The 16,486-nt window shown below is 40.8% G+C and overlaps 1 protein-coding gene across 2 annotated transcripts; it reads left to right on the top strand.

Moving 5' to 3' along the window:
- The first annotated feature begins 1,314 nt into the window (after window positions 1–1,314).
- On the top strand, window positions 1,315–15,817 carry LOC113067751 (trinucleotide repeat-containing gene 6B protein-like). 2 transcript variants are annotated; one of them, XM_026240202.1, is made up of 20 exons: window positions 1,315–1,428; window positions 2,068–2,135; window positions 2,250–2,271; window positions 3,424–3,771; window positions 3,856–5,727; window positions 5,811–5,966; window positions 7,025–7,200; window positions 7,288–7,362; window positions 7,445–7,597; window positions 7,727–7,858; window positions 7,946–8,068; window positions 9,597–9,707; window positions 10,505–10,694; window positions 10,973–11,092; window positions 11,451–11,585; window positions 12,414–12,500; window positions 12,599–12,802; window positions 12,887–12,951; window positions 13,192–13,331; window positions 13,477–15,817. In XM_026240202.1, exons 2-20 carry the CDS (start codon window positions 2,091–2,093, stop codon window positions 13,886–13,888), a joined length of 4,566 nt encoding a protein of 1,521 aa, XP_026095987.1. In that variant the 5' UTR covers window positions 1,315–1,428; window positions 2,068–2,090; the 3' UTR covers window positions 13,889–15,817. The 2 variants fall into 2 exon arrangements, with proteins under 2 accessions (XP_026095987.1, XP_026095988.1); XM_026240203.1 differs by lacking the exon at window positions 12,414–12,500.
- Window positions 15,818–16,486: the final 669 nt, after the last annotated feature.

Raw genomic sequence — 16,486 nt, 5'->3', positions numbered from 1 at the left:
TTTATATATTTTTTCTTACTTTTTTAATAAAAGTTTTGATGTCACTGCCTTTCTTATGCAAAACATGGGTCTAAAACGACCTGTATTAATTTCATTCAGAAATGCATTGTATAATTTATTATTCCAGGTTTGTATTCCTACTTCAATTTTACACACCTGGGTCAAAAAATAACCCTTAAGGAAACCCTAGTTTTCTTTTTCTTTTTTTTTCTTGCTTTTTTTTGCAAGTAGGAACATCTTCACTGCAGAAAACTTTTCACCTGCCCCACATTTCCACAACTCAACATGGCTGCTTTTCGTATAATTTAAGCATTTATTTTTATTTTTAAATATATTAGCACAGAAAAAAATATTTGATATACTGTGGAAGATAACAGGACATATATTTGAATGTTTGGCTAAGGTAACTTTGACCTTGAAAACTATTACTAGTGAGACAGAGAAACTTGTCCAGTACTAGCTTGTTGCTAACATATTCTGTTTTAGCTAACTAATGTAAGCTAGGTCAACAAAATAAAAGTCAAAATAACACTTTGTTATATACAAGCATATATCATTGCTGTCAGACAGAAACCTCATATCTTAACATTTCATAATCATTTCATTATTATTTTTTGTCATAAATCAGTGCTATCGGTCACCATTTATATCTGTCAGTGTTTCTGAAAAGTACTGGTTTTGGAGAAGGTTTCTGTCTGACAGTGACAATATATAATCAGTATAACATTCTTTATCCAGAGTGTTAATGTGTCTGATCCCAGTCATTCTAGATTAACGTCTGAAATGTTTGTAGAGATGCTACATGATGAGGAAGATGAGGCCATTCTTAGTCTTGATTCAAAGTCTGAAATATCTGTAAATATCTATAAATATGCTAATGTGCCACAGGGTCAGTCTGGAGCTGTGGGTGTAAATCCAGCTCTCTTATATGAAGAAGACTCATCTGATGACACTGAAGACTTCCTCTGAAGAGGAAACTCAGACCCAGTCCAACAGATAAACATATTTAAAGTGTTACATTTGTTGGTCTAAATAACTGTGATGCATTTTTCAAGATACGTTGACGAATATAGAGTTCAGAAGAACAGCATTTGTTAGATTTTGTTTTTTTCCGAATGAAGTACATACTTTAGTGCATACTACGTAGACGTTAGAGCGGAAATCACAGCGCCCTCTGCTGGTCCGTCAGAAGAGTCCTCATTACATGATCAAATATTTATGATTATATTTATGTATGACAGCCGTCTGTGACATTCTTACATCTTTAATAAACATGTTAATAATTTTAAAAGAGTCAGTATTTATTATAACTCTTGTTTAGCGGTCGGTGGGAGATGTGTGTGTTTATGTGTTTGTGTTTATGTGAGCTGATACCCGGATGTTGATCGGCGCGCCGTCAGTGCGCAGCTGCAGGCCGGATTGACCGAGGTGAGCAAAACAAACCCAAACATTTGCAAACTCACTCAACATATATCACACTAGCAGCAACATACGCATATATACATGTGGAATAACATGTTAGATTCATGTTTGGAAGTGTTCTTTATTATGTTGCGAGCGTATCTGTCGGTACTGAATTTAGTTTTGATCTCTTGATCCGCTTAGCATCGAAATCCACTGAATAATTGAATGTATAGAAGCCTTACATAAACTAACGTGGGTTGAAATGATACAAGTAACTCTATACTATTTACTTGGAGTGCTATTAAAGCATATTTTCCTGTACGTTTTAATGTTTGTCCGTAAATGCGCCATAATTAGCACGTTAGCTTGGTGAGTTTAAGCAGACAGATTAATAAAAACCACTTTATGGCACATATCAACAGTGATTCATAGTTCATTTCAGGTAGTGCATTGGTCTATGAAGTACATTGCACAGTTTAATGCTGTGCAGAGTGTTTGTGTAAGAAAGTTTGTAATCATTAACACAGAAACATTATAGAATCAAATATTTATTGTTTCTTGACTGGGCTGGTGTAAATAGAGCCATTTATTGGACTTTATTGGCATGAATATGTGTCATATAATTGACCACAGATGTGCAATGTGATGTGTGTCATGTCATAGGAACAGGAAGGGAGCCGCAGTTCATGGAAGACTGTCACTGTACCACAGGAGACCGCAGTCATCAGGAGGTGGCCTATGCTTTTACTGGATTTAACACTGTACATACTCAAAAAAACATACATTAGCTGTATATGAATGTACAATCATCTAATGAGGAATTAATATTATTTTTTTTATTGCAGGGAACTGAAGACAGCACTAAAGGTTGGTATTTTATAATTAACTTCTGTATACTCAGTTGTGAAATAGTCACACATGTACACTATCATTCAAAGGTTTCATGGTCAGTATGATTTTATAATGTTTTTGAAGTTTTTCCAAACCTGCACTGATTTTATAAAAAAATATATAGTATAGTAACTAATATTGTGAAATAAATTGTAATGTTTAGACACGTGATGCTGCACGCTGAGCAGAGCGAGAAACTTCAGACCCAGATTTAGCTGACAGAAAATCCTTCCATGCTACAGAGTGCCATTCACATCGTTTTCTGTTAAATTCTTTAAAGCAGACATATTTATTTCTATAAATTTAGAGTAATCTTAATGGCTACTAAAGTTTTTCAGTCATGAGCAGTGTGTGTATTTCTGTCTTTCTTTTGTTGCTTGATTTACATCAATGACTCGGACAATAGCAACTAAATTAGGCTGCTGTCCCTGTAAAACTAAATGCACTGATGCATATTCTCCCTACTGTTTACATTCAGTAAAATTTACTGTGAATTGTCTGTTTTGACGAGTATTCATATTTAATATGAATACTCGTCAAAACAGACAATTCACAGTTTGTATGCATCTGTGTCTGCGCTCAGAAAACTGGACCGAATTGAGTTCTCTCTTGCGTCGTCAAATTTATCCATATGTCTGCTCTTCTCTTACTCCCACATACTGACATTTTCAGTGCAGCAAGGATATGTTAGCATATGTCCTGTTCGCGTCTAACTTCCTAACCAAGCATCAGATTCGTTCTGAATGAATCTCCCCCTCCTTAACCTTTCCGTGCACCATGACGCTTGCAATCCAGTGTGGAGTACCACAGTGTTAGGAATCGTTAGTTGTTTTCCCTTATAAGGATTCACACTTCAGGCACAAATAAACTCAAATAAAACTGTTTATTTTTTTTCTATTATGTTTTACCTGAATATTTTTGGTTGCCAATAGTTTGGTGCATCATTAGTTTGAATCTCTTTTCTTACTTTCTAATATGTTAGTTCAATGTTTGAAACAAAAAAATTATCCGTAGGTTTGAAAACATGAGTGAAGTTTTCTGGCAGTATGTAGAAGTAATTTTAAGAAATGCTGTCCGTTGCTATGTATAATTGACTGCATTTCTTTTCAACCGCTGTCCTCTTGTCAGAATCGGGATCATCTCTGTCTGCCGCATCCATTTTTCCCCTTACCTGTGCTTCATCTCGACTGGGTCCCACCGAAAAAACCTCTCCCTGTCCTATTGTCGGGGGTTTGCCGGACCCCCCTGAGGGAGGGAACAATGCAAAGTGGACCGCTGTGGCCAACGGACAGCCCCCCTCCGTGGTGTCCCAGCGCTACATGCCCCGTGAGGTGCCCCCGCGCTTCCACAACCAACAGGAACCAAAAGTGCTACTGAAAAGGGGCCAGCCACCATTGTCCTGCATGCTGCTGGGGGGTGGAAGCGGAGGGGACCCTGTGCCCCAAATTCCCCTGCAGGAGCAAGCTGATGCCTCAGGTGGGTGAATTAAAAAAGATATTGGACACAGTTTTATTGGGTGGCTTTTATTCTTTTCTAATGGCATGAATTTTCCTCTTCCAGATCCAACAGTAGATTCTGTATCTCTGCACTTATCGTCAGACGCCTCTGCCGCTCCCACTTATGCAAATTACACATGGGGGTTGAGCTCAGGACGTCAACCCTCCACTCAGGGAATGGACAAGGACAGTTCTGATGTAGAGAAATGGCCTACACCCGAAGACTCATGGACTAGCGATCAGACCCCACATTCGGCCAGGTCAAAGATGGATGAGTCTGATGTCCAAAGAATGGACAGTTCTTCTCAACTCTTTGAATATGCAGAAGCCACTTTGGAAGGAGGTGCATCTTCTCAGTCTGAGAATAAAGAATCCATTAAAGGAGTCAATCAGCAGTTCAATTACAAGGTTTCAATGCTTTCTGGAAACCAGGAGGACACTCAATGTCTAAAACCAAATTCCAACCCTGATGACCCTAACGGAGCAAACCACACTACTTCTGAGGAATCTACTCATACACCCTTGAGTCCTGCCAGTGCAGTGTACCAGACACTCTGCAAGAACGAAGAGCGCATTACAGGGGATTGGTTGGAGCTTCAGGCTGGACCAAATCGTGGTGGAGATGTTGGAGTCTCCAGTTCTGTATTATGGGATACAGAAGAAGACCCTGTTGGGAAGAGAATTGATGCAGTAGGTGGAAGTTCAAGTGAAGGCACTGGCACCTCTAAGGGAGTGTGGGGCGGAGACACGGTAGGTTCAAACAACCAGGCAGCTACAGGATGGACCTCAGACTTAGCAGTTGGAGCATCAAAAGAGTATGTTAGAGGGATCTCTGAAGTAAGCACAGACAGTTTACAGGACTCTTCAAAGTTTGCAAACAGCATGGAATCGAGAGATGACAATCAGAAAGCAGTTGGTGATTCGGATGGGTCTGAGGAAAAATCGACTGGCAGAGAAAGCAATGAGGATAGGATGCATGCCTCAAATCTGGTCCAAAGCCCCTCCAGAAGTCAGACCCTCCAACCAGAAGAAGCCTTACAGAGCATCATCAATCACACTAACCTGGATCCTAAAGTGCTGTGCAACACAGGATGGGGAAAGACTCAGATCAAGCAGAGTGTCGCCTGGGATTTTGAGGCAGACAGTGGGAATGTTGGCTGGGGTGGAGAAGTGCACACCGACCACAGTAAGGAGGGCTGGCAGGACTCTCGGGATCTATCCAGCTCCAAAATGCAGAAGCAGGAGGTTGGCCAGGTGGGTGGAGCTCAAGGATGGCCCGGGCATGGAGACAAGAGCATTGGGATTGGTTGCAAAGGGAGTGGTTGGGGAGAAGACCAGGAGGTTGATGATACTTGCAAGAAGGAGGAATCGGGGTGGAACCAAGGTGGTGGAAGTGAGTGGACTCCATTACCTGAGGGTGGAGGCTGGAATGAAGAGAGAGGCCGTGACTGCAAGAATCAGGATGAAGGGTCATGGGGCAGCCCGGAAGAGTCGGGACAGCGGAGTGGTGGCTGGGGAGGCAGCAGTGTCAAAACACAACAGGGATGGGGCGAGAAGCTTCTTCCATCACAGATACCAAACAAACAACCAGCTCTTAAAACCCAAAATCAAAAACCACAGCATCAAATGCCGGGATATCCAAAGGACTTGCAGGAACAGGGTCGTCCAGGAGACACCAATGATCAAAGTAAAGGGTCTGGCTGGACCTGTGGGCCCATTCCTCAGGTGCCTTCAGTTGAAGAGCCAAGTGGGTGGGAGGAACCCTCTCCACAGTCCATCAGACGGATAACGGAAATTGACGATGGCACAGCTGCATGGGGCGATCCGTCATGCTACAACAGCAGGAACGTCAATCTGTGGGATAAGAAGACCAACAGCTCACAAGACCAAAATCAGTCATCTGGAAGACAGGCTGGAGCTCTATCTAAAAAGTCTGGTAAGCAGGGAGCAGTGCATATTAAATTAGTTAAACGGTTTCAAACCAGAAACATCATTCATTAAAACACATTCACATTGCAGCTCCTGCAACATGGGCACGGAGCAGTGGTCCCCCCGATCCTTCTGTGGACAGCGATGCATCTACCTGGGGGAAATCGTTTGATGGTTGGGGTGAGTCCAGTGAACAAGGCAAAGGAGGAGAATGGAGAAACTCGCATTCCCATTCTACTAAATCTGGTAAGAGCCTACCTAATTGTACATTCTCAAGGGTCCCAAGACTGCTGTACCAAATGAGAAAAAATATGGAGAATGATGTGAAACCTTTCATGAAAACACACAATTTGTTCATTATCACCATGCATTGTTTATGGTTAAGGCTAGAAGGGATAGGTATGGCACTACTGGGACCGAGTGTAAACAAGGCACAGCGCTTGTATTCAATGTCATCTTGCTGGATCTGAGTCAGCGTCATGGCACTGTCATGAGCGTGTGTCTGCAAGTGATGCAGTAGAGATGAAATGTGCAATAAAGTCGTTATTTTTGTTTTCTTTACACAAAACGTATTATGTAATGCTTACTATTATAGTAGTAACCTTGCTGTCTAAGGGAGGATCAGAGAGCATATACATCAGAGAATATACATTTTTGGGGGAACTAACCCTTTAATATACTATAACTTCTGTATACATGACCGTTCTCAAGTATAAGGTGCTTTCCTTGTTTTTAATGCTTGGATTATTTACCCTGCACATGTCTGCGGTGCATTATGGATCCGACATGGCCACTCTAGTCAATGCTTGTGTTTATATCATCTGCACTGCAGCACGTTTTAGAAGCGGCTCAGAAGTGGCTTTCCATACTGCTTTGCTAAAGATACACGCATCTGTGTCCTTTGGATAACAGTAATGGCTAATGCAGTGGCTGCGTTATACATACTCCTACAAGTATCCTCTACCTTGACTTCTCGCGAGAGAAAAAAAATTACGTTTTAGTCACATAACATTGGTTAATAGAAAAGCCGTCATTTTGCAATAGTTTTTTATTTTGTTTTATCGACATTGATGAAATACCGCAAAAGTTTTGCATAAGTCTGTAATGGGAATGCAGCTTGTGATTGGTTACAATGTTGAACAGAAACTTTAATGGCAACGTTTGATGCAATGAAGTAAAGTAAAATATAGGCCTAATGCTGTGTAAGACTTTTTACAATTAATTAACTGACAAAATAATCACGATTATGGCTGCCAACTCTTCGAGTGTGCCACTTGAGCTGATCTTTTATATTTACTCTTAAGGCTCAAAGTCTATGCAAGAGGGGTGGGGTGACGAAGGCTCCAATGTATCGCGCCACTCCAGCTGGGAGGACGAGGACAGTGGCACTGGTGTTTGGGGCAGTCGGGGATCTCAAAGCAACACATACAACTCTGGGGGCTGGGGCCAAGGCCAGGGCACCAGGAGAATCAACACTAAGGTATATTGGGGGCTTTTTTGACCTCGCCAAGACTTTATGACTTGGGGAAACGATCAACTCCTAAGTAACCTTTGGTTTGTCTCTTAGAGCCCTCTTAAAGGAAACAGTGGGGACTCATGGGTGTCTCCTGTGAATCGGCAGTTTTCCAACATGAACGTTACGGTAAGATAGTTGTTACCACTGTGCTGGTCTGCTCTTGTGTGTTGCTGCAGCTCTGTAGAAATATGCTGAATATTTGTGTCAGGATGAAGACTCCAGTATGGGTCACGACAGTAGGCAAGACAGGAGAGGAATGAATGATGCTGAGATGCGGAGAGGCGGCAGGACTGGGGGAGCTTTCCGCTCACAGCCTTCCAAAGAGATGCCATGTGGGGAGACCGGACCTTACCTGGACAAGGTACTGAGACACTCAGCTTATTAAGCAGCTTTACCTTATGGAATCACATTGCATCTTCCATTTTATGCTGGTTAAGTACTCTTTACTCTGGTTAAGTAACTGTTGCTCCTGTTTGCTGTTGTTCTGAAGGTTGGAGGTCATGGTATGTTTGGTGGTGGTGGGATACCTCCAATGAGAGGTATGCACCAGGCTGGTGTGCACCCCTTAAACCCTTCTCCTGGGATAAGAGCACAAGTGCCTCACCAGTTCCTGCCTCCTCAGGTCAGTTTGTGTTCTTGGATTTAACTCTGGGATAAATGGATGTTTATTAGTGCATAGTCATATCATGGATCCTCTGTCGTTCTTCAGGTTCCTGGGCCAATGTTAAAGCCAATGGCACCACCTAGTGGAGGCATGTTCCCCCCACAGCTTTCCCCCCAAAACCTCGCCATGCTTAGTGGCATTCATCCACACATGCAACAGTTTCAACTAGTACGTATCACATTGATTTACTAAACAAGGCAAGGTAGCATTAGAGCGCAATTCCATAAATCCACCGATGGGAGGGGGAAATTCTGCAAGGGATTTACTAACAATGTGCACATAAAAAACACAGACACAGACAGATAATTTCCATAATGACCAGTGCAGTCTACCAAGAGCAGTGCAAATTAATGTTTGCTTTAAGACATGCTTTTTTTGTGCATTAAATGATAGCGCAAATACCAGTGATTATCAAATGTTAGTAAATTGTGTTGCAAGATTAATTTTTAAGGGTTATTTCACCTCAAAATGAAAATTATGTCATTACTTACTCACCCTCAAGTCATTCCAAACCCGTTATACCTTTGTTCATCTTCGGAACCCAAATTAAGATATCTTTGATGAAATCTGACCCTCCATAGACAGCTATGCAACTGAAATGTTCCCAGGTCCAGAATAGGAGTAAATACATCTGTAAAACAGTCTATGTCACATCAGTGGCTCGATTGCAGTTTTGTGATGCTACAAAAATACTTTTTTTTTTTTTCAAAAATTGGAAGAGTTCCAAACTATTGCACCTTTTTTCACTGTATCAAGTACACATGCTGAGTCACGCAAACAAACCATGTTGCATTTACGCACAGACTTTCAGCAACACACTTTTTAGTGCTGCCCTTGATTTTATAAATAAATTCGCTTAATCGCTCATGCGCTACATTATCTTTCTCAACAAGGAGCTGGAAACATCATCGTTTCTAAAGGAATTCAAGCCACAGCTTCACTGTTAATAGAGTTAATAGGGAAACACGGCCAGATGGTGGTAATTTATACATACACAGTCTCTCTCTCTCTCTCTATCTCTCGATCTCGTGTAAATAAACACTTGATAAATGTAACTTTTCTGAAAATAGAATATTGTAGATGCGATCGTCAAACTGCAAGTTAATTGGTGTTTTCAGAAAAAAGTGCGTTTATCCACAGTGGAGAGAGAGCGTGTGCACATGGTTGCCAGGTTGACATAAATAAGTTACATACTTGCAGATATTTCCTTGTTGCTAAATGTTAAGTGCAGTTTACTGAGACTGAAATTGAGCCACTGGTGTCACAAGGACTGTTTTACCGATGTATTTACTATGGACCTGGGAACATTTCAGTTGAGTTTCTGTCCATGGAGGGTAAGAGAGCTCTTCGATTTCATCAAAAATATCTTTATTTGTGCTCCGAAGATGAACAAAGGTGTAATGGGTTTGGAACGACATGAGCGTGAGTAATTAAATAATTTTCATTTAGGGGTAAACTAACCCTTTAATACTCTTCTCCCATAAATTTTGTGTCTAAAAGGGAAACTCCTACAATTGTGTATTAGATAAGGTCAGGTTAAAGAATAATAGTCCATGTCTTTTCAGCACTGATTATTTTAAAGCCAAAAGAAGGTTTGCGCTGGTGCCAGCTGTTAGTAAATCTGGCCCTTAGCAAATATAACATAAGGCATTTAAAAAGTTTTATTTTGATGTTTTATATACATTCTCTATCTCAGGCCTGTCAGCTCATATTGCAACAACAACAACAACAACAACAGCAACAGCAGCAGTTTCTGAATCAGAGGAAGTTTCCTCCTCCTGTAAGACAACAGCACGACCCGCAGCAGGTACAGCAGAACCGCTCAACCAACGAACACCACAGTGACCCCTACTGACTCAACCCTAGAAAACTTATCAATCAGTTTGATAAAGACATTTCTAAGTAGATAAATAGGGCTTCCCCCTTATATTCAACTAACCATTAGTGAACCAGAAGAGGTCTCGCTGCAGCCAGGACAGATGCGCCGGTGCAGTCACGGTCTCTTAAAATATTCCCTCATTTTTGGTCATAAAGATAAGAGTAATACACCTTTCGAAACTGTAAAGAATCTACGTTTATTTGTGTGCACTCACAATAACAACAAAACATTGTGCTTTTGTAAAATAATGAATGCAAACGTGATGTGCTTTCTGCCGTCTCGCTCTCTGTGAACTTGAGCACGAAACTCCATAACTCTGTGTACACATGCCTTACACATACATTTAAAATATATCTATAGAGAGTGAAATGTTTACTTTACAATTTATCAATTTAAATGGAAAACAAATATTCTCAAATTCTGTAATTTATATGAAACATTCACACACGCACATCCACTGCTGCAGAAATGACGAGTCTGAGTCGCCAAGTTCATCTCAAAGAAACCAAGAAAGCACTAGTTTGTCAATTAATTATTTAAATAATAATGCAGCCTTGCTGTTTTCCTTGACACATTCATATCAATTTCTTCTGCCGGTGTGCCGTGGCAAGCCTTATGTGCTTAGGTGCTTATTAGGCAATGTAGGCAATTAAAGGTTTATTATAATTTAAATGATTTAGTAATAAACTTGCGATTAGTCCTGTAAAACAACTTCTTCTTTGTAGCTGGCGCGGATCATGGCAATCCTACAGCAGCAGCAGAGTGCTGGCGGTCCTAGACTCTCACCACCACCCATGGGAGGAGGACATGTCCCCAAACACCCAGACGCACATCTCCATGCGCTGGGCATGAATGCACACAGACCAGTCATGGGAGGATCTGAGCTGCACAGCAAAGCCCCTGCTGCTTTCACAGGTGAGGTTATTCTTAGTAAAACAATCTTAGTCATGGATTTGTTTCTTACAAGCACACAGCTTTTGGCTTCACAAGATGTTAATTGATGGACTGGAGTTGTGTGAATTGTGAATTACTGTGATGTTAAATTGTCTATTCAATTGATTAGACATTTTTTTTATTAGTAAAATGTAACTACTATTTAATTATTAGAGAAGAAAGCCCAGAATTCAGGAAAAATAAAAGGTGATTTCATAGGTTCCTGTGGTAGGTGTTAAAGTCTCTGTTTGTGTGTTCAGGGCCGGTCAGGCAGGCCGCTGGCTCCTCCTTCTCTCAGTATGATGTGTTGGGCGGCAGCTGGCACAGAAGCGCAGGTGGGAAAGTCGATGCATCTCCTGCCAACCCCACCTGGCCTCCAGGTAACATTGAAACCTTGTTAATTAGTGATTTGAAATTAATGAAATTGTCTTGATTCGTAGGCATAGCCACACTACTGATCAAAAACTGATTTCTTGGTTCTCTGTGTGTGTGTGTGTGTGTGTGTGTGTGTGTGTGTGTGTGTATACACAAAGTCTGGGAAGTTGTGGCCGAATGGTTTGAGCACAGCGCTCTCTCTCTCCTTCAGTACCGTGACTGCAGCAGCCCATAAGAGTCACTGATTTAACGCTCCCATCACATTCAGTCCAGCTCAGCATCTGATGAAAGTCACCCAACATCAGCAGCCCCACAGTGTGCAGGTGTTTAACTTTCACATGTATTTTGTGTTGTCTCGCTCAGAGTTTCAGCCGGGCGTCCCATGGAAGGGCATCCAGAGCCCTGAGCCCGAGCCGGACCCCTACATGAGCCCTGCAGGACTGATGGGATCCTCCGTGCTCAGTCACACCGAACATCATCTGCTGCAAGACAACACAGGTACTGAGACCTCATCTCGTCTTCAGACAGAAAGACCCGTGATGACCGCATGAGGTGTTTTTAAATAATACAAGTAAAGTATTTTATATACAATTTTACCTCGCAAAGCTTGAAATGATAGTTAGAAGAATAACATTTGTTTTATTTATTGAACCTTTAGACAGTGTTTTTTTTAATACATCAGGCTTTTATGGCTCATATAGTCTGATATAGTGAGAATATGGAGGGAGAAAAACAGCTCTGTTTTATTCAGATGCAAATGAAGCAAACATATGCAATATGTGATGATATTTATATGATGAAACTCGTGCAATATAAATAAGTGAGATCTTTATAACAGTACAGCATATACGTACATGAAACGATATAAATATGTCATCACTCTATATCTCCAGTAATATGCTAGTAAGATGAGATTTAAATGACCCAGGCATATAATGCAATTCAATGCAATGATGATTGAAAGATGAAGAAAACAAACGTTCCTCAAAAGATCCTGGATGATCAGTTTTGAGACTAATGATTGGAGGATCAAGCAAAGCCGAGATGCTTCATTCCAGTCCAGATATTAACTTGAGAAAAATCAGTAAAGATTTAACATAAAAGAAACATGAAGCACCAGCTGAAGGTGTACATTTGTACAATTACTCTAAAAGAGTTTTTACTTGATTAAAAAAAAAAAGCATTCACCACCAATTAGGGGATAGAAGCCATGTAGTATTTTAAAAAAAAAAAATTTTTAATCTCTCCAGAGGCCTTTGAAATTGGTTTTGCTATGCATCCTTGTAAAATGTAACCATGTTTGACAGTCTGTCTGTCTGTGACCAGGGTCAAACTCTCTGAACACCTGTATGCCTTCACCTGGTGCCTGGCCATACAGTGCCTCAGAAACGCCCCTCAATGCACACAGCACCGGTAACGCTGACTTAAATATATTCATTAAGGTTTCAGTGAAAATGCACTAAGGTGATTTGAATTGCAAGGGCAGTTGGTAACTTTTCGCATGTTTCCAGCTAAATACTCCGAGCTGAAGTCCAGTTGGCCGCCGGAGCCCATTGGACATGGCAAATCATGGCGGACCAATCGGAACCCTTCTCACCTGCCCCGCCCCCCTCCGGGTCTCCCCAGTCAGAAGCAGCCGTGGTCGGGGGAGGGGCCTTGGATGCCCAGGACTTGGGGGGGTGGAGCCAGCCCAGTGGAGTCACCCTTCAAAACAGGTACTGCAAACACACACAGTCACATTCAGATGTGAGGAACAGATGTTTGTGAAGATCAACCTTTCCATGTCTCGTGATCTTCAGAGTGGAGCGATGGAGGAGCTTCCGCAGGAAAATCATGGCTGTTGCTGCGAAACCTCACGCCACAGGTGTGTACAAACACACACTTACACTACTGTTCAAAGATCCTGATGTTTTTAAAAGAAGTCTCTTGTAAAAAGTAATATTTCTCTATTATTTTTAGTTTTTAATTGTGGTTTTGATCAAATAACTACAATGATGGTGTGTATCACCATCATGCTCATGTTTTAGGGGGTTTACGGTATTTGTCAGTGTATTTAGTAAAGCAAAGCATCAGATGTTTGTGATTTCTTGTGGTTTGTGTGCAGATCGACGGCTCGACCCTGAGGACGATCTGTCTGCAGCACGGCCCTCTGCTGACCTTTCACCTTGGCCTGACACAGGGCAGTGCTCTGATCCGCTACTGCAGCCCTCATGAAGCCGCCAAAGCCCAGAGCGCTCTGCATATGTGAGTCACACTGGCACAAACACTTGTTTACTGATTATATATGTGATTTGATATGTATAACCTAAAGACATGAATGCATGAACTTTATAAAATATTTTCAAAAAATTGTAAGTATGACTCTGTCTGTGTTGTGTCTGCTGTTCAGGTGTGTTCTGGGAAACACTACCATCGTGGCCGAGTTCATGAGCGAGGAGGACGTCGCCCGTTACTTCACACATTCCCAGGCCGCAGGGGTCGCGGGGTCACCCGAGGGCTCGCCCAGCTCTGACCTCATCACGCGAGAGGGCGAGCGGCCCTTGAGCACCGGGGCGGATGGAGACGTGGCAGTGGGCTGGCAGGGGCTGGACGTGACGGCTGGCTCCGCAGTGGAAGCCCCGGGACTCGCCCTCCTCAGCCAATGGAGCAACAACGCAGGGGAGGGGGCGGGGAAAGGCGTCTGGGGGGGCGTGGCTCTCGGTTACCACGGTGGCAGCCTATGGGGCACTCCTCAGTTAGAGGATGCCACAGCCGGGTTGTTGCCAGGCAACCTGCTTGGAGGCGGGACAGACAGTTTGTGATTGACAGCAGTCAGTTCTTGAGACGCTGGTACGTGGCGTATAAAGTGTCAACCTGCAAAAATAATGATTGTTTCCAAACATGTGGAAGCCCATGCATTGTTACAGTTTTTCAGTCTAGTTTTCGTGAACATTAAATTTGTTTTAACCCCAAATTTTATATATATATATATATATATATATATATATATATATATATATATATATATATATATATATATACACATTTATTTTGGGGCCATTAAAAAAATCGCGTTGACATTATTTTTAAGGACAGTTAATCATGTTCTCAGCTAGTACTCATTACTGTATGTCATATCTCATTTTCATTCTCATATATATATATGTATGATAATGTGTGTGTGTGTGTGTGTACTAGGTTTTATTATTTTCGATATAAAGGCATTACAACAAATATAATGAAAAATTATTGAATTGGCATGAGAAAATGTGTCTATTTTAGTAAAAAATAAGTTACCAAAAACAAAGCATAATGCATGGCCTCTGTATGTTTTCATTGTTTTTGCAGTTGTTTCTGGTGACACTAAGCAGCTTTAAGACACTCACATGCAGAGAGCTACATTTCTACTCAAACAATGGACGTGTTGACGGGCTTTTGTATCTGTCCAGTCAGATATTAAACACACACAGGTGCAGTGTGAGCGTCGTAGGGATTTGCTTACAGACATTCTCATCATTGCCAGAGTTAAGCTATCATGTATTTGAATGCAGGGACTGTTCCTTAAGGCCTTCTTAAACACACACATGCGCGCACACACACACACTGCTCAACTTGAATGACTGACTTCAATTTGATGTTACGTTGGCACACGCAGACACCGATTGATGCTTCGACAGCAGATTTATTGATTTCATTAATAGCGCAAGAACATTTGAAGCAGGTAGATGCGTTAAACTCGCCAAAAACAAAACAAATAAAACACCCATCTAAGTTTTATTTCACTCCAGAATTAAAATCATGATTGATGACTGCGCACATTTTCTCACACATTCTCATTATTGTAGTGTGGAAAGTGTTCAATTTCTCATTACCGTAACAGTAATATTTCCTGTATAACTGCAATACAATTAGCTCTTAATTTTAATAATCTAGTATCATGATAGATAAACACTTTATATTTTAAATAACGTAATTTTTCTGCATTAAAGTAATGAGAATTTGGAGAGAAAATGTTTAAAGTTTGGAAGGCTACATTGCTACTTTGGGATTCAGGAGTGAAATTGCTTCCCTGTGTTTTGGGAGGTTCACGCAGATGGTGTTTTCGGCTTTTCTGTCGCTCCGTTCCTTATCCAGCGCGGCGTTCCTGTGGATTGGTGTATCTTAAACACATCTGATCTCTCATTCAGACCTTCCACTGTTCCCTTCTTGATCTGTTCGTCAGGTTTGCTGTTACATTTATATGATTCGTATGTTGTTTTTTTGCTAAGGCGTATACAAGTTATCTTTAAAGACTTTCAAGTGATCGGACGGACGTCTGTAACGTGTGTATGTGTGCACTTTACTGTTTTGGCCTGTGTTTGTGTGCAGCTGTACATTGTTAATTGTGCACTATACACTGCTGGTTGTGTTTCACAAATGTTGGCATTAGCGGGTTTCTGCTATTGGTGTTTCTCTTGTGTTTTTTAAGCGGACTCATGTAGCCTTTTGTATCGGCTGAATTGCAATAATGATTCTACAAGCATTTTTAAGACATGAACGTGTGACGGCGTTTCTGCCAAACTTATCCGCCTGTCCAGAGTTTACAAACAGCTGAAAGACGTGTGTGTTTTTATGTGTCTGTGCTGTTGTTTTTGTTTTAAATTAAGACTTTAACACTCCTTTCAGTGTTTTGTTTTTTGAGCTTTTACAGAGAAAAAGAAGTGAAGAGTTTATTTAAATAAAAGTGACATGCAGCTGTTATAAACACTGAAGTATCAGACCCCTGAATATTTTTTTCTTCTTTTTTTTTTTGTTTTTGTTGTGGTTTCTGGATTATTTTTGTCATATATGTTACTAACCATAAACAGATTTTGTCTCTTGTCAGTGTCGGTGCATTTTCTGGTTTTCTTTCAATAATTGAGAGTTTCACTCACTTGTGTATAATATATAATTATACAGATTAGTGGTTCTTACTTTTTTTTTTATTATGTTTTGCTTTGTATGATTATAGATGCTCTTATTTATCTTTAGTAAAACTTACAGTAAGAATCATTTAATAAAACAATTAACATTAGATATTAGTTATAATCGTGCATGAGTTATAAATGTCAAGTTAGGTGTATTTTCAGGTTGCTGACATTTTGTATAATGGAAAATTAGTTAAACAGGCCTGGAATTTATGCAATAATCAAAGCATGCGTCGAAAATGAAAACTGCGCTTTTATTTGATCTCTCTCTAGTACAATATTTTAAAGAAGCTAATGTCTAATTTAATGAAACTAATTGAGTAGTTTAGAATTGGACGATAATAGTTAATAATTAAAGACCATATAAAATGTGATGTTTGTATTAATCGTCTCTCGTTAGTACAAAAGCGGTAAAGTTGCTGTAAAATGCGTAGCTACTGTATTAATCTAACAATTTTTTTTTTGCGTTTACAC

Source organism: Carassius auratus, linkage group LG28B (genome assembly GCF_003368295.1).
Source record: "Carassius auratus strain Wakin linkage group LG28B, ASM336829v1, whole genome shotgun sequence".
Lineage (NCBI taxonomy): Eukaryota > Metazoa > Chordata > Actinopteri > Cypriniformes > Cyprinidae > Carassius > Carassius auratus.
This window is presented reverse-complemented; position numbering and strand designations above follow the sequence as displayed.